Source organism: Asparagus officinalis, chromosome 7 (genome assembly GCF_001876935.1).
Source record: "Asparagus officinalis chromosome 7, Aspof.V1, whole genome shotgun sequence".
NCBI classification, from domain to species: Eukaryota; Viridiplantae; Streptophyta; class Magnoliopsida; order Asparagales; family Asparagaceae; genus Asparagus; species Asparagus officinalis.
The window spans coordinates 73737719-73757053 of NC_033800.1; the positions used below are offsets into that span (position 1 = coordinate 73737719).

Genomic DNA, 19335 nt, shown 5'->3' on the forward strand with positions numbered 1-19335 from the left:
TTTTGAATCTTGAACATACTTTTTATGTTACAATAAAATTTTGGCTCTTTACCTAAAGTTCAAGCTAAAGTAAAATCCTTGAGCCTTGAAACACTATTGATGCCTCCTTTTTTTTGTTGGGTTCTTGTAGATGATGTTTTGAATCTTTACCGAGCATTTCACAAATATAACTCTTTTCTAACTCTATTAAAGAAAATTGATAAAACTTGGTAATTGGTATATTATTTCATTAAATGGTTTGGAGATTCACTATATAAATAAAAGTAAAAAAATTACTCGCTGAAGTTTTTATAAGTAATTATATATTATAATCATATTATCAATTTGATGATAGATATACATCAAAAAATAATACATGTAGCATCGTGCTAACTTAGAGGGTGTTTGGGGAGGCTTATTTTTTGGTCAAACAAGCTTTTAAACTAGTTTTTTTTAATTTCTACATGCTTGGTAAAATGCTAAATAAGTTAGCTTATAAGTCTTATTTTAAAAAGCTCTTATACCCTAGCTTTTAAAAAAAACTAGCTTATAAGCTCACTTAAAAAAGCTAGGTTTGGCCAAGCAAATTACTATCCTCCTCAAATAAGTTTTATAGTATTTTTATTAAAAAAAACCAAAGTCATTAAAAGCCAGTGTAACTTATAAGATTTAAAAAATAAACCTTCCCAAGCATTCCCTTAATACCGGTGTACTTAATATTCCACAAACCTACTTGTGGTTCTTCCATTCAAAATTCACACTCTTTGCTAGTTGGACGCTCAAACTATATTTATACACATTCATTTCTTCCAATGCTCTGTAACTCTGTTGTAGGTACGTCTACGGGAAAAAAAAAGCCATGTATAGCACATATCAATTTGAAATGTCAATTTTTATTTCCTTTTATTTTGTTGCTTCTTCCAATTATAATATGAAATAAATAGAGGAGATGTTGGAATAAGATCTAGGCAGCAAGAAGCTAGGTCAGGCTCATTATTTGGACAGGTCAACCGCATGATCTCAAACACCACATTTTTGTGATTCAACATTCATTCTTCCTACCAATATATTGGCCCGTGCAATCTTTCAACTTTTTTAACATGAAAAGGGTTAAATAATTAGTTTTTTTTTTGGTTTAAGAAAACCCTTTTGTCTTCTTTGAATATGTTTTTGGACAAAATTTTTAAATCAACCATTTTGAGAATTTAATCTGCAAAAACGACCCGATTAGAAAAAAATTAGCAAAATCGACCGCTCGTCATGAGAGAACGATCGATTTTGCTGAAATGCATTTTGCGATACACGAGACTACTAGTCCCGTGTAGTTATAAAGCCTTTGTTAAGCGGCCAAATTATACAGTACTAGTAGTCTCGTCCATTTTCCATGTCCTTGGCATGACTAATGATGGATTAACAGACCCTAATTATACGGGGCTAGTAGTCCCGTGTAATTAAAAAAACCTTCAGGAAAATCGACCGTTTTCTGCCCGCGAGGGCTGAAAACGGTTGATTTTGCTCATTTTTAAGGGAGAATGTCGTTTTTGCTGATTAAATTCTCAAAACGGTTGATTTTAAAATTTTCTCCTATGCTTTTTCATGGCGTAAATTATATTTTATAATATTTTAATGGGTTAATTGCACACAAACCCCATCTAGCATCATTGTTTTGAATTTACTATCCACATAGTTTGAGTGTTCAGTATAGAATCCCTTGATTAAAATTTTTCCTGACTCATTTTCCGTGAACAATTAATGGCAATCCAATAATTTTGTTTAACTTAAATATATTTCAAGATTATAATAGTGTACTTTACATATTTCCTAGTGCTGAAAGCATTTTGTATAATTATTTGACTTTTAAATACTCCAACATTTCCCTTTTCCCTTTTTCTTTTTACTACTTTAGCTAGATTAGATATTCCTCATTCTAAAGGGCTGTTTGGTTCGTTTTCCATATAGGGGTTGTTTGTTTGCTAAAAAAATGAGAACCCCCGGCCATGTCGGATTTCAAGAAACCCCCCCTCCACGTAGGATTTTGGTTTCAACCGATTTTTAAATCACATGTTTGTTTCGTTTTGTGATTTAAAGAAATAAGGGTGTCACGTAGGATGCCACGCCAGATTTTTGAGAAAAATATTTTCACACAAAAAACCTCTGAAAACATTTGGAAATGTCACTTCAATGAATTTTTAATTACTAAAAATACTGTTGAAACAATGATTGTGAATAAAACAGATTATTTAATTGCTGAAAACACTATTATTATTGCGCCTGATTTCCATTTCCTTTTTTTATGTTAAAACAAACACAAGAAATAAAAATCGGAATACTGTTACTATTGCTGATGGATTTGTTTCTTATGTGACGTGATAGTGATTTCATTGCGAAACAAACAAACAAAAAAGAAATGCGGGAAATGTCTTGAAATGAGTTGAAATGTGAGTTTTTTTATTTCCGATTTTTTCGGAAAACAACAAAACAGCCCCATATTAGGAAATACAATCTCATGTAAAGAAACTCAAGTTTTGGGGTTTTCAAACTTTTCCAAGAAATAGATTGTTTAGGTTTGGTTCACACATAAAACATGGTGGGAAACCAATGTACAACATTTTCTTGTGTTTGGTTGGTATAAAAAAAGAAAAAACTTTTGTTGATTAGACATTTCCCACTTTTCTTGTTGTGTTTGGTATTGAAGTATATAGGAAAAAGTGTATACGGTCATCATGGTAAGTTTACCCCTTACTAAAAAAAATTTATATATGATCGTTATGAGAGTTAATCTTAGCAAAATAAAAGTGCGAATGTAACATGAAAAAACAGTAAATACCGAATTCACTATAAATATCTGTTTGGCATAAAAAAAACATAAGAAACTTGTAATAACATGATTATTGTGACTATTATGAACTACGTACCTGATTTGACATGAAAAATACATGTTTGACATGAAAAATCACACGAAACATGTTTGACATGAAAATAATCACACGAAACTTGTAATAACATGATTAGTCATAATTTTATGAAATACATACCCGAATTAGCGAAAAATCCTTATGAATCCTGTAAAAACCTATAAAGAACCCGATTAGTCATAGATATGTATATGACATAGAAAATCGCATCAAAACTGGAAATACCAAACATGTACGTAATTGACACTGAGTAGTTAGGTCAATTACAAGAAACAAAATGTAGAAAATAAGAAAACGCGGGGAATCATCATTACATGGTAAAGATTTTAATAATTGAGGAAATTTTCAAAATTCAGAAACACAACGACGTGCAGACATTAAAAAAATTGATAAATTCTTTTTTAATGCTTCTATTGATTATACGGAAGTTATTAACAGGTAATCGACTACTAGATTGCAGTGGCGATTAGGGATCGGAGCTCCCGATGTTGGACTGTAGAGAGAGAGAGAAGTGGCGATTACAATTGAACCACAAATTTTTTTAAAGAAAAGTACTCAAATTTAGGAACTCACGAGCGAGCAATTAACAGCGACGAAGAAGCCGACGAATAAGTCGAAAGACAAAGACGACGAACAAGAAAACAATGACGAAGAAGGCCGCAGGAGATTTTTGGCAGGGAGAGAAAGGCAAGGAAGGTAACCCTAACGTTTTCTTTCTTCCCTAAAAAACCAACGAGAGAAACCAGAGAGAAGTTATCAGAGGCGGCTAGGGTTTCCTAGCGATTTCCACTCGTTTTGAGTGGAAATGGATGAAACGATTTTGGGTGAGCTTTAAGGGATTTACCCAGCACACTACCTTGTGAACCAAACTTGAGAAAAGAAACCACAAAACAAGTTTCCTTGACCCAATTTAACGAACCAAACACCCCCTAATAGTATTAGATTTCAAGTGTTGTTCCAATTTGGATATTGAACCTACTGTCGGTTTCTTTGGTAGCTTTGCTTACTAAACCTAGAAGAAGAAGGCAGAAACTAAAATAAATAAAAAATTAAAAAGAGAGATGTCACAATCATCCTTTTTCATATGCAACAATAATAAGCTCAATAAAAGGTGGGTACAGACGTACTTATGCCCTACAATGAGGGATAATTCCGCAAAACACGATCCAAGATTAATTAAACACAATCATCAAATTATTTGAAGTTATTATTGAATTTAGAGCATCTTTTAAAGGACACTCTTCACACGTCAGGTCAGCCCTTTTTACCGTTCCATATTTGTCAATTTCAAATATTAATATAATAAATAATATGCATTTGGTTTGAAGTACAATGTGGATTAGGTACTTGTTTGTGAGAAGGTTAGAGGGGAAAAAAAACTCATTATAATAGGTGGAATAACAATTAAACTTGACCATAAAGAATTCATTTCCAATCATAGTGTTCATCGCTTTACAATCTATTCTAACCATCTTTAACGAAGCAAAGTATAGTTTGCGAGCTTTGTTATTATCCTCGTTAAATAACAACGTTGATTTCAGACCAACACTACATGGGTTTTAAACATGAATCAAGTAAATATATTGTACATCATCAGCCTAGTGGTGATCTTCGTAAAAATTACGAGAAGAGAAATTATGAGCAACGATACATGACGCATCGAAGACCTAAACGATCTAGATCTAGTTTGGGGTTTCATCTATTTCTTGAAAAAAAAACAAATAAATTAAACATAATTTCACCATGATTAACATACGTTGAGGTTAGCAATGGGTAACTACAGGTTAATATCAATAACAGTAGTTAAAAGCCTTGAGCATCTACGGATCCAAACCCAAAGTAGATGGCATAATTAAGAATCGGATGGCTCGACCTGAGCGACCCCTTGCTTTGGAACCGGCGTGTCCCCACGTGACCACATGTTTCACAGACTCTGATGATTTGTGAGCTACCTGGTTTAAGGCACCATTCACCCAAAAAAATAAAAAAATAAAAAAAAAGTAAAAGACAAAAATTACATAAAACATCTTTATGGCACTAAAGTTTGAGAGCCTGCTTTCAAATATAACCGTTTTTATGGATATAATAAGTGATAAAATAGAAATTTCATTCGCCGTTGTGCGGCTCAGAAACAGGACTGATAATATCCGCGGTTAAAGTTTGATATCCAAAATAAGAAAGTAACGTTTCGAGCTTGTTAAAGATCACACGAGGCATTGCCATTCTTAATATAGTATTCAAATACTATGCTAATTTTAGATTCATCTTTAAATTTCATAGGCACACACATATTTTCTAAATTTATCTAAAAAAAATATCTAACCCATAATTAGATTACATTTTTAGACCAAGCCCTAGGACTACAAGTACAAAATTATCCATAACAACAGTCAACTACAGAAGAGCACAAAAAACAAAGCCTCATACTGTGAAAAAAAGCCCCCGACTTAAGGAGGGAGAATATTAGCACGCTTTGAAAAAAAGAAAAAAAAAATTGAACAGCAGCAGAGAAAATAAAAGGGGGGATTTTTAGGGCAGAAAAAGTTGGTGTTTTTGAACCCAAAAAGCGAAAGCTCCCCCTTTTCTCATTCTTCTTCTTGTTGATCGAGATGTTAGGTCGCGGCGCTGAGATCGATCGAGGTCGGAGGTGGTCGAGCCTAGAATGAGTGAGCTAGGGTTTCGAGATTCTTGGATCTTTGAACAGTTTCAGCTCGATGGCTACTACAAAGCGCGCGTACAAGCTACGTATCCTTTTCTGGGTTTGATTTTTCGGCTAATTTTTATGGGTTTTTTTTTTGAGATCTTTTAGGTTTTTGAGGATTTGTTGTCCTTGACAAAGTTCGAACCCAGAGGAATTTGTAGCGCATTCTTCGAATGTGAACTGTCTTAAGATTGGGAGGAGGACTTCTAGGGTTCTTGTTACTGGAGGTGAAGATCACAAGGTCAATCTTTGGGCTATAGGCAAGCCTAACGCAATATTGGTATGTTCTTTTTTAATGAATTTTTATAATTTATGTCATTTCTTTATTTTTGTATGGCTTTATTCATCGGGTGATGATTTGTAGAGTTTATCTGGACATACGAGCGCAATTGAGTCAGTAAGTTTTGATTCCTCGGAGGTATTAGTGGCCGCAGGAGCAGCTAGTGGGACAATCAAATTGTGGGATTTAGAGGAGGCAAAGAGTAAATATCTAAGATTTTCTTTTCAGTATATGTATAATTTTTATTATGGTTTTTTTATTTTGAACTCATTCTCTTACCTTAATTAATTTTTTGTAACCCACACACTTCAAAAACCATTCGTACACCCAAATTCCCAAGCTCTTTGTTAATATGCTATAAAGTGTAACATGCTATGATTCAATGTAAACATAATATTAGGTGAATGCTATATCAAGGGGTCAAATATCAAATATGGGTTTAAAAATATTTCAGGTTTGGTGTTCTGGGTGCATGAATTATTTTAGAAGCTGCTGCATTTAAGAACAAAGCAGGGTAAAAGAATGGGTTTAAGCCAAAAACCCTTTTTATTATAGGTGAAAAGTGAATGATTAATCTAAGGTTGATTTGGTATTTGTTTTGGGCAGTTGTTCGCACTCTCACAGGTCATAGGTCAAATTGTATCTCTGTTGACTTCCATCCATTTGGAGAGTTCTTTGCTTCTGGGTCATTGGATACAAATCTCAAGATATGGGATATCAGAAGAAAGGGATGCATTCATACGTATAAGGGGCATACACGAGGAGTTAATGCCATTAGATTTACGCCAGATGGTCGGTGGGTTGTTTCTGGTGGAGAAGACAATACTGTCAAGGTATTACATTTGGATTTACTAATTCAATTCCTATGCAATCTGTGTATTAACAGAAAAACACTATATTTAAGGACAATGTGGAAGTTTATTGATGTAAATGACAATTTTTCTCTTAGCACAACCCCTTAGTGTGGCTGGAAATTTGTTTATACAGCTATGGGATCTGACTGCTGGGAAGCTCTTGCATGATTTCAAGTGCCATGAAGGACAGGTTCAGTGTATAGATTTTCATCCCCATGAGTTTCTGTTGGCAACAGGTCAGTTTGAGCAGCCCATTTGGTTATTCTTGGACTTTTTATATGTTAGCGCATTTGGACATTGGTAGCACTACCAAGGGCGAGACTGTAATAATTTGATCTTCATGCTTTCTATCTTGGTTTTCTCCTCTAATTAGGCAATTTAAGGAGAAGATTAGCAATTTAAGGTGTGCTGCATCATGGATAAGCACACCTGTTTTTAAAGGAAAAAAAAAGTATTTATAAAGTGCAATTTAAGCATGTTACCTTTGATATTGAGGTTAACATTCAGTATTTTTTAAATCATGTGATTATCAGATAAAAAATTTAGATTCAGTGCAGATGAAATAGATATGAGCTCAAATTTACAGGAAGGGTTGTTGAGGGGAGTGAGAGTTAGTAGCTTATCCATGATGCAGTGATCAGGCCAGCTTTTCTATCAATTTCTTGGTTTAGATTTGTCATTAAAGGTTAAAGATGTTGAGAGAATAGTTTAACCTGCTTTCAGTTACCAGATTGCTCACCTTTTCTTCTTCTTTATTCTATTGAATCTACTTCTGTAAACAACTATGATTTTTGTCAAATATTTATCATTTTCAAATTTACATCCATCTTTCATTTTCCCCCCTACTATAACCTATTGGATTTTGTCGCTTTGTTATAAATATGGACCAATTGAGTTCCTTATTTGTTCAAAATTCTTTTATGAAATAGAGAAAATGCATATTTAGCTTGAAATCAAAGAAGTCAGATCCACTCAGACAATTGATGACATGATTGCAAATTTGCAATTAGGAGGATCAGGTCATGTATCTTATAGCTTCACATGAATTGTCATTGTTAGTAACTTTTAAGAAAGTTTTTCAATGGACCGTCACTTATAAAGTTAATATGCCGCCATGATTTGCCATGATTTAAATTTACATGATAGATTTTGTGGTGAACATGCGATGCAGATACCTAGAAGATAATACATTCTCACAAGGGCTGATTGATGACATTAAACTTGATTTTTGGTTTGAGGCAGCTTCTGCCATAAACGAATTTGACATATCTGTGCATATGCAGCTTAGAACGAGAATAAAGAGCATCATTTTTGCCATAATATCTGGTGATTTGATGTAAGCTAGCAAATGTTGGATGGTTGGATAAGAAAAACAATAATTATTATATAAGATACAGATTTGTATTTATTGAGAGGGAAATAATAAAATAGCACCATTTGCAATTAATGAGATAATGGAGTAGGCTTAATCTCCTAAATTGGAAAAGCGGGCAGGGATAAAGGATAAAAAAGGTCCAGCAGCACGTCAAACTATAAGCAAGAACCTAGGTGAAAAACATCCTCCAGCAGGAGCAAATCAATGTAGAGTCTGTTTCTGTGTACTCTATTTTTTCATTAGGAAAATATTCTTAAAGGAACTTAAAAAAAAAACTTTTACCTAGGAATATAACCAAACTTTTGGGCATTCTATAGGGCTGCATTTTTTAGGTGGGGACATGAATTAATGAGAATTCACGTTGGATCCTGATAGATGTTATCTAGTTGATGTATAACCTCCTTTGGTATAAGGGCTACTTATTTAAGCAGATATAGGTTTTTGGGATAAATTCGATACTGGGATCTTTGTGTGGTTCGGCTAATAATTTGATCCTATATGTTTTTGGGATAAATAAACTCTAGGGAGACCTTGTTGTGGTTTAGTTATGCTTTTGTATACGACATAAGTATTGGTTTTTGATACGATAAAGCTAACAAACACTCAAGTCACCTAAAAGTAGTAATTAGTATAGAAGGTAAAGGTTAATAAGTAGTGATTTTTAGTAAAAGGTTAGTAAGTAGTGGTTTTTTTAAGGTATAAGATTAATAAATAGTGGTTTTTCTACTTGTTTAAGGATAGAGTTAAAGAGGATAAACAGGACATGAATCGATGAAGAAAATGAGTAAGCAAAGAGAATAAAAAAGCAGAGGGCTAGAGTCTAGAAGAAGATAAGCAGAGAAATATGAACCAATTCCGATGCACGAGATATTGCAGCACTTATAAATAAGTCCTTATCAATTAGTATTATAGAAGAAATCAATCATAGAAACTGATACAATTAGATCAGCTCTTCATAGACAAGCTTGGGATTTGTGATCCTGGTAAGTTCGGTTTAGTATCATGGGACTAGCACATGGAATGAGTAGAAAGATGGGTTGTTTTGAAAATTAAATAAGATTAATATTGTTCTATTTTTTCTATATGATTTAGATGGTGAAAGAGGGAAGTTACCAAAAACAGGTGAAGATAACCATAACAGTAGGGCTTATGATTTGTATCAATATCATCTGTTTAACGGAGGAAAAATGAGTAACAAATTACAATTTAAAAAAAAAATTCTTTAACCTTTTCCTATCTCACGGTCACCAAGGAACCCATGTCGCTATTAGCCGGTGGTCATGGGCCTACATAAGCTGGAAGATTGGAAACACCGCACCGTAAAAGTATGGTTATGCATCAATACGTAATCGAGGATCACGCCGGAAGCATTCTTTACTTACCTTATTTCTGGTTGGTAGTGTGAACAAGCCTTCTATACCAACTCATGCTGATGCGACTAGACGTGCATCGATGCATGCAACCTGTCTCAAGCTGTGTGAAGGAATGCAATTCCCAGCCAAGTCCTTTCATGTTGGCAAGTACGGTTCAGTTGTTTATATGATTTCTTCATTGCGAATGCTAAGGTTTCATGCTGAAAAAAATCCTATTACCTCAATAAATTCCTCTTTCAGTTTTTTTAAGAAAATGATGAATTGTACAATTTATCACGGAAAATAAAAACCATCAAGCAATTAAATTAAATGTTATTTGGATACAATGTTATGGGTAAAAGATCATTTTCATAGGGTATGGATAGGGTAGCTCCATTCTCCAGAATCATAGAAAATATTCATGTTTTGTTAGACAGGAGATAAGCTTTTAATATTATTTCGTAACCTTATATACTTAAGAAAGGCAATGATGTATATTATGTAGGAACAATTTAGAGCAAGAAAACTTATGTATGCATGTCCATGGAAGTTGAAACTCTAGGGAAATCATAAGCTAGAGATAGACTAGCCTCATTACCTGTTCTGGAAGATTTCACTTTCTTGATCAAGCTAATGGTCGTCAGTTATTTCTTATATGGGATCAACTGTTGAAGTGAGAAATCCTAAGATTAAGATAGACAATCCTCTAGCCCTTATTCTCCCAGAGGAAACCAGTCCCATATTCAAGCTCAAGGATATCAACTATTTTTATTTATGACAGAATCCCATAGTTTTTGTACATCAAGCTCCTAATACTTTGTTTGCAGAACCTTGGGAGTGCAGTATCATTTATTTTATATCCAACTCTAGATAATAAATTCGGTTTGATTGGAGTAGAGGGGAATTTAACCTTATTAGGAAAAGAAACTAATGACTTCTAAAAATGTCACCTTGAAAAGTAAAACTGATTCTACAACATTTATTTCTGTACATTATACAGCTTTCAGGGACTATAAAACAACACCAGCCTGGCATATAAAACTTTACTAACAAATAAGACATAAGAGATGGAACAAAAGTTTATGATCTGAATAAGTCACTAACCTTTTTGCAAGCTGTTTGACAGTATATAATAAGACAGCTGATGCACGCGGCACTTTTAATTATGTCTGATGTCTCATATTGATACCTTATATTAAGTTGAATGGTTACCAACTAAATGACTTCTATGATTCCTCTAGTCAATGTGCATGAACCCTGAAAGTATATCTCTAGTTTGATTTGGTATGTCATAACAGCCCATTAAAATGCTCTCATGCATCGGTTTCTCATTTATGGTCTGTTGCTCTTCCGCATCCTTTTATATTATTGATAAGTGTTCAGGAATATTTCCAATAAAAGTTGTTTAATTGAGAGGTTTCATTAATAAAAAAATCACTTAAGTAAATCATGCTTTTCCATTAAAGTATCAAAATTTTTATGTGGATGTGCTTTGACTTTCCAATGCATTATTATGCCTCTCCAAACATCCAACCTGCAGACAGCTATACAGTCCATTTTGCTCATGTTTGTTTTCCCTGACTTTGCTTTACTTACATACACTACTATTTTGGAATCAGTCCCGCCAAGGGTGCTCCTATTACCTTCCTATTTCTTGTTCAAGCCAAGGCTTGGTTTTTCATGAAAAGTTTTTTCATCAAACACTAGCAGATTCTGTTGTATATACTGAAATATGCACTGTAACTCCATACTAGAACTCAGATGTCTACTTCATTTTCCTGTCTATGCCTTCAGAAATTTCAGTTCTGTCTGGTTTGTTTTTAACTTTTTTTTTTTTTTGGTTCTGAACAGGTTCAGCTGACAAAACAGTTAAATTTTGGGATCTTGAAACTTTTGAGTTGATTGGTTCTGCAGGACCTGAGGTATTTTATCACCTTAGAATTTAGCATAGCTTGTGAGAAACTCTAGTGAATTTCTGGTTTCCTCTTTATGTTGGCTTTTTTAATTGGATGCCTATCTTTGCTGTTCCATAAGCATGTTTTTTTTAATATCCATTGATGAATTTTATTTGAATAAGTTATATTATATAAGAGAAAGTGGAAACATTGCTCACTAGTAGCTTCTCTTCCAGACAACAGGGGTACGCTCGATGACCTTCAACCCTGATGGTAGAACCCTTCTTTGTGGGTTGCATGAAAGTCTGAAGGTAAGCGTTGTTGTTTTGTTCTGTATTCAGAATGTTTATCAGCTTGATTGTCCATTATCTTCCGCTTATGCATGTAACTTTAATGTATATTTTCCAGGTTTTCTCTTGGGAGCCAGTAAGGTGCCATGATGCAGTGGATGTGGGATGGTCTAGACTGTCAGATCTGAACATCCATGAGGGGAAACTTCTGGGGTGCTCTTACAATCAAAGTTGTGTTGGAGTATGGGTTGTTGACATCTCGGTATAATCAAATTTCCTTCTGAATATCATTGGTTTGACTTGTCAATTGTCATGTAGGCGAACTTATAAGATCAACAGTTTTAAGTCAAAAAGATGAATTATGACACTATCATCTTCCATGACAGCGGATTGAGCCTTATGCTGTTCCAAGTATTGGACGATCAAATAGTCGTTCAGAATCAAAATCCACAAGTAGTACTTTGTCTCTGCAAGCTGACAACAGCATAAAAGCTGGTATTGGGAGGTTATCAGTTTCACAAAATCCAGATACTGGAGCTAAGGAGGCAAAATCTACAGCATGTAGGCTATCATCAATCATCTCAATTTACTTAAGTTTTCATTCTGTGCTATGTTTATATAGCTTGAAAACATAAGGAACCACTTCTAATTTTTCTCTTTCAACTCATTCTCCTTAACTGAAGCTACTGGCAGTGCCCCCAATACCCCTCAAAGAACTGGCCCAAAAGTGACTGCAGTAAATCCAGCAGCACAGCCTGGCAATACAGTCCTAAAAAGAAATTCATCAAAATATCATGGAACAGCCAATCCTCCATCTTTCAACAAGTCTGATGTGGTACCTGTAATTGTACCCAGAACTAACACAAGAATGGAAATGGCCTCTGATTCTAGAAGGGACGTCACTGCTGGAAGAACAATACCGTATAATGTCCACTCAAAGTTATCTGATCTCCGTAAGTTGTCGAATGCGAGTGATTTAGATAGATCAAGCATTTCTGGTCAATCGGGATTCTTGGGCAATAAGAACACAGAACAAAATGAAGATATGGAGCCAAATTTTGTTTCTGCTACCAATGGTGTTAATCGGTCAAGGATTGTTGCTGAAAGGAACCTAGAAGAAGTTAGACCCGTCGGATCAGCAAAGATGGGAGTTGGTCAACTGACAGAATCAAGTACAAATTGCCAACAAGAAAATTGTATGTTTTCTTTTCACAAGTGTATATAACAGTCGTTTCTACTCCTTTTCCTTCCAAATGTTACAAATGAAACATGTTTACAGTCAATTTTACTGGCTAAGCTTTTTATTTCCATCATATGCAAAATTTGTGATCCTCTCTTTCCTATGGGGAAATATACACCCTTTCTAATGATGTTTTAGTCCCATCTCATTGGCATTGGATGAGAGTTGTTGTCCTGGCCTTAATATGAACATACACAAAATTTGAACTTCAATTTTCTGACATTTTATACTGTTATCTTTATATCAATCTTCACTGTCATGTAGTATTATAGCGATTAGCGACATATTAACATGAGACTAATTCGTCTCACTACCCAGTGATACTGTAACATGTTCACCATTAACTGTGAGGTTGTTGATGTAGACACTCTGAGATTGGTAGTTGGTTAAGGTAGTTGGATATGTACGTTTACCAACTTCACACAAACATTAGTGATTAGTGCAATATCTATCAAGCTAGGATGGCAATTTCATGAATTTGATCATTATCTGCTAAGTATGCTCTTGCCAATCCTTCACCATTCATGCTATTTAAGTCTTTGCACAATTGTGTCACGAGGTAGTAGGTAACAGGGATGATTATCACTAATTAGCCCATGTAATACTAGATGCATTCAAGCAGGTTCATAATTTTAAAAAATATAACTCAGAAACAAAATTAAGATATGCAGTTTGGTGTTTTTAGAGTAATATCTCATTCCAACTGTTAAGTTCGGTGTTTTTGCAGTTATATCTAATTCCAACTATTAATTATCTAACGAATATTCCTGCAATTTTAACTGTTAGTTGACCATTTAATCTGCACTGCAGTTGTTTTATAGCATTTAGAGTGGATATAAAAATATTTACGTGTTATGTTTTTTTTTTCTGAAGACAAATTATATCTCTTGTGAGTAAGTTTTTCTATTATTTTTTGTTTTAGATGATGGTCGAGTGCTTAAGCCCAGACATTTCTCTTCATTAGAAGTTTCGAAAGGAGGTAATGCATTTTCCTACTATTGGCAGCTTAGGGTTGTGAATAAACTGAACACCATTGATTATTAATTTTTGGGAACTGGTTAGGGAGAACAAGATCAATTGTTGCAAACTGGGAAAGGAACGAACAACCACCAAGCTTTGAGTGCATGACACCCAACAACTCTTCTGAGATCAATCACAATACTAAAATCTCATATACAGTATGATTTCTCTTGAGTTTCATTTTATTTTGATTTCCTATTTTTCCATCTCATAGTGCACTGTAATTTTGATTTTGTCCAAATTAACTATAACCTTAGCGCTGGTAAGTATAGATCCATTAGCAAATTGTTTCAGGGTGTCTGGTGTTTGTAATTGTCTGAATAAATTAGTACTTGCTTTCTTGTAACTGACTAATATACCGATTTGCTTGAAACTTCTGCTCATTGCTAATACCATTCCGTATTATTGTTGATAAGTGCCTTATTTGGTCTATAAATATGGCTGTGGATAATTTAGCACCATCATCAAGCATTTACCATTGAGTTGAGCTGGCTTATGTTCTGCAAGACACTATCCTAGTAAAATCTTGTGCATCTGCTGTGGCAATGTGATCATTTTCCCACTAGTCTTGGCACTTGTTTGGACCACACTTATCTACATGTACACCTTTAATTTCCTAAAGCATATTTATAGCCTGGATCTCACCTTTACTAAGATGTAATAATAAGCTTTGTTGCTGTGCTTTCTGGAGAAAATTTCAAACTTAAAGCCTGTACCTATGTCAATCATAATATGCTACACATATTGTATCCGGATCGTTTTCTTTACTCTCCCTGCTTGTACTGTGTGTGCAATTATGGTTGTAAATACTTGTTAATTCTTTTCTCAGAAACTGCTTACTAGTTGATCAATTTTTTTAGTTGGATTGATTAGGAATAACTAACTGCTCTCATGTTATACCAACTGAACAGAGAGAGCGTGTTTCGTCTGCTGAGAAAGAAACAGTTTCCGCCAGTGATGAGGACACTATTTCTGATTTACTGGAACATCACAATCAGTTCATAATTTCAGCACAGTCTCGCTTGACAAAATTACAGGTGATTAACGTGTTTGATTTGTGTAGCTTCTTTGTTGGACTGGTTAATACCATGTATTCGGTGCTACGTGTGTGTCTGAGGATGGAAGGGGGCATGTGGGCAAGCAGTTGCAGGTGTTCCTTATATTTTCAAATATATAAATGACAATCAGGTTATGACTTAATATCATGTGTGGAATATCATGTGTGATAGATGTGCTTTATGATATTAACCGTATAAATGACAAACAGTTTATCACTTAATAACACGCGTAACAGTCTAATAGATGATATTCATTCCATACGCTTTTATGAACATAAACAATCATCTTTTCTTTCAGTATATTTTTTTCTAGACAATTACCATAAGATCAGATGGCCCTAGAGGAAATTCAGATATTAAAACCTGGAAAGTTTTGTATATCTCTTGTTGTATATATCACCGGTTTCATGAATTAAATTGCTTTATCAATTCTGTATATATTTACTTGTGGGTCAATACAATATATGGAGGCTGCCATCAAACTCATTGGGTACAGGTAAATTTACATAGAGGGTTGATGTTTTAGGCATCATATTATCAACTGTGTTCCCACTGCCAATGCATTCATGGATTATTATTTTTCCCAGCAAATATCATTGCATGGTCAATGCTCAGACTTTACTTGCCTTCTCTCCCAGGCTTCGAGCTAACTCGCAGTTTAGCAAATTAACCTCATGTCTGATAATCCAATATAAAGGTAATCTTTATTTCTATCCGCAACAAAGCCGATAAATGCTTTGGAGGATAAGGGGAGGAGAGGAGGTTCATTGGCTGGTGGTTATTACACCCTCATGGTTTATTAGCAAACTAACCTCATGTCCGGTAATCCAATATAAAGGCGATCTTTATTCCTATTAGCAACCAAGCCGATAAATGCTTTAGAGGATAAGAGATGGAGAGAAGGTTCATTGGCTGGGGGGTCCGATAAATGCTTTAGAGGATAAGAGATGGAGAGAAGGTTCATTGGCTGGTGGTTATTAGGCCAACCTCAGGCTTTTAAAATTATGAAGTCATTAGTCATGGTATTGAAGAGAGAAAATACAAGAATAAGCAAGAGTTCGAAGCATTAGATGCATGATATGTTTGCAAACAGCAGAATGTAGATCAAGGAGGTAGTGAGGGTTCTAACATCATGATTGTTCCACACTAAAGAACAGCAATGTCATGTTTGTTCTTCTCGGGCTTTAGCATTGTGAAGTCCTGGTATATGAGGGAGGAAACAGTATGCGAATAGGAAAAAAGACTGCAAATTAACAATGCACTATCAGTTGCTATTGGAGCACGCAAGTGAGAGAGGATAGTACAGTTTCAACATCATGATTGTTGCAAAATTTGGATGTCATGTTTGTTGCAACTTTAAATTACAAGTTCCAATGATCAGAGGGGAGCCATGAAGCTTGTAGGTTAGAGGACTATGAATAGGTAGATGCGTGTGGAGTGTTAATGGCGGTGCATGAATATAAAGAGGGTGGAAGGCTAGCAACATCACAACATAATGTTGTTCTTGGTTCATTAAAGATGCTAGATCCATCAGCTTGTTGCTTGTTTCTTGCCTCCTGATGGATTACCTAAACGGAAGTATACTTTTCGTCCATACGGATAATGCATGCACATTGACTTTGCTCCACATATTTAACTTGACACACTGTCTTCAATCTTTTTCTTCACTCTGGGTGATTCTACAATAATGATGCTCTGTTCTGCTGGCTTTCACCCCTATTTTTTGAATTAACAATGACCCATGATATACAAGAAGAGGTGATGAGAAGTGATTTGTGAAGTGGAGCACTTCAATTTACTCATCTACAGCAAGTGTCTGATTCTTTATTTACAATTTGCAGGTTGTTCAGCGGTTATGGGAAAGGAAAGATATAAGGGGTCTCATCAGTGCGTTGGAAAAGATGTCGGATCATGCTGTAGGTTTTTGTGGAGCTTTTATATTGTTCAATTAACAAAGTACTAACCATTATGTTTATAATTTCATCCTGTAGGTCTCTGCTGATGTTGTCAGCGTTTTAATTGATAAAAGTGATATTGTAACACTGGACATATGCACTATTCTTCTGCCCCTTCTCACAAGCCTTCTAGGGAGTGATATGGATAGGTATGAAATTTCCTCTCAGTGATTGCCTTGCCTCAAATATAATGTATAGGTTTGTTTCACAAAGAACTGCTGGTATCTTCTGTGACTTGTTGAACTGAAATTTTTTTCTTAGCTTTTGCATCAGCCAACCTAAGTTCAGAGGGGAGTTGTTGTCAATCATGACATCCTTAAATATTTCCCCATTTCCCCTTTGATGATTCCTCTATTCCTTGTCTCGTAACTATATCATCATTGTTTTTGAATGGTTTAATATATTTCAAACACAACCAGACCCTGAGCACATTACAAAAGGAGAATCCCTGTGAACTTGCTGCTTGTTACCTATCTCAGTTGACTACATTCTGTCTTGGATTACTACATTATGTTTCGAGCGTATCAGCTCTAATGTTCTCCTTAACAAAATCTTTGTGGAGTTGTTTCTAGAATCTAGATTGAAAATTTGAACTTCATTTGATATGATACTTGCATATTAACCTTGAGTGACTTCAGGCACTTGACTGTTTCTATGGAGATGCTGTTGAAGCTGGTGAGGGTTTTTGGTCCTGTTATCCATTCAACTGTATCAGGACCTCCATTGGTTGGGGTTGACCTTGAAGCTGAGAATCGGTTTGTTTTCTTTCATTTGGCTGCAATTTCCTCTTGGTGGCAAAGTGCTATTTTTGAATGACCATGTTCCTGTTTTCATGTAGGCTTGAGCGTTGTAACTTGTGCTTTATTGAGTTGGAAAAGATCAAGCACGTTATCCCATCTCTCACAAGGTGAGCAGTCATTTGAGACCTCTTTAAATTAATATGCTATCCTTTTCCTAATTTATTTGCCAATACAACCTTGTAGTTTGGTGTTGTCACCCTGCGACCCGTAAACTTTTTTTTATTAGCACCTACATTCCCTTAATCCCAGACGGGATTACTTTTGGCTTCAATTTAGAGGGAAATTTAGTCTTCTTTTCCAGTTAAACTGAGGACAAAGGTAATTTATCATTATATGGTCCTCGCATGGCATCCCAACCTAACTTGGGAAATAATGTTTTCTGACGTTCTATATTGTGTCATCTGAAGTTCAAGGTGTAAGTGCTAATAAAGTAGTTAGGGGGTATCAGTGGCTTCACCTTCACAATACCAGGGGCGCGTCTGCAATTAATCCTAATCCTTTTTCTTGTTATTCTAAAAATCTTGACCAATTTTTACATATAATGGGAGAGCAACCTATAGTGCTCTAGATCTTATCTTTTTCTCTCTCTGGGTTTTTCTTTTCAACTATTTTCTTTTTAACAGGAGAGGAGGGTCTATAGCAAAGTCTACGCAAGAGTTAAAGCTTGCCCTTCAAGAATTTTTTTGACTTGACTGATTCACTGACCAATACATATGCACAGTTAGTGGAGTTGTCATTCTTTTGCTCTCCCTTGGCCGACCTCCAGAATTCTTCTTCTAACGGTCATTTGCAGAAATATCTATTTAAGGATATTCTGGATCGATGATACGCTAGAAAATTAAACCCCCTTACCTTGTGGCTTTTATACTGGGGATTAAGAGAAGCTCCTTTGCTGCTGGGGACTCTGGAGGCTGGAATACTAACTTTGATTGCTTGTTGCCTTTGTAAGAGTTGGTTGATGGAGAACCTTTGATTCGAGCCCTTGTTGCCCTTTGTAACATTTGGCTACAGGAGGTCTGTACGTTTATTGTTAATATACCAAAAGATGATTACAAGTTATGGAGGGAGTGGTTTCTGGTTTATGCAGGATTGGAGAAAATTAGTTTGTGAATACAATCTTCGGACGCGAGAAGAATTAAAAGCAGTTATTCATATTGTGTCTTTGTTCTGTGGAGCTTTTAGTTCTAGATGAAGCAAACGATATCTGCTCAGGCTGAGGCATCATCTGGTGAAAAGCTTGCGGGCATATTTTCTCCATTAATTTCCAGTCTTTTTAAAGATTGGTAATTTGTTCATTTTGTTAGAGTTCGGTTTTTTCAATTGTTTTTCCTGAAGAAAATAATCTGCTGATTCAGGTATTGGTTCTCAGCAATCAAGCAACCTAAAGATGCAATATATATTAAATTAATGAACATAAGCTTTTTTACCCCTGACGTTAAAAAACATTCAATTCTACACAAATTTTCTTCTCGCGTATCTGCTCTTCTTTTCACCAAATTACGTAATGCTCACGACTTTAAATGAAGCGTAATGCTGCATTTTAAACAAGCCACACGTCTGTGAAAAAAATTATCAGCAGCGAAAATACCCTTGATAAAACAGGAAAAATTCGTGATCACAT

General features: G+C 35.1%; 1 protein-coding gene across 1 annotated transcript; it reads left to right on the forward strand.

The window, feature by feature from the left end:
• LOC109849102 (katanin p80 WD40 repeat-containing subunit B1 homolog) lies at positions 5332-18882 on the forward strand. Its single transcript, XM_020418897.1, has 18 exons — positions 5332-5639; positions 5745-5875; positions 5960-6077; positions 6482-6708; positions 6863-6965; positions 11308-11378; positions 11588-11662; positions 11760-11903; positions 12028-12202; positions 12325-12837; positions 13804-13860; positions 13944-14059; positions 14813-14938; positions 16801-16875; positions 16951-17063; positions 17553-17669; positions 17753-17821; positions 18338-18882. Exons 1-18 carry the CDS (start codon positions 5609-5611, stop codon positions 18399-18401), a joined length of 2325 nt encoding a protein of 774 aa, XP_020274486.1. The 5' UTR covers positions 5332-5608; the 3' UTR covers positions 18402-18882.

Bases quoted from the DNA above. Each gene is read 5' to 3' on its own strand.
- LOC109849102 (XM_020418897.1), top strand. From the start codon at position 5,609: ATGGCTACTACAAAGCGCGCGTACAAGCTAC. The intron at 6,078-6,481 runs GTAAATATCTAA...TGTTTTGGGCAG, and splicing joins GGATTTAGAGGAGGCAAAGA to TTGTTCGCACTCTCACAGGT. The intron at 17,822-18,337 runs GTGAGCAGTCAT...TCTTTTTAACAG, and splicing joins GTTATCCCATCTCTCACAAG to GAGAGGAGGGTCTATAGCAA.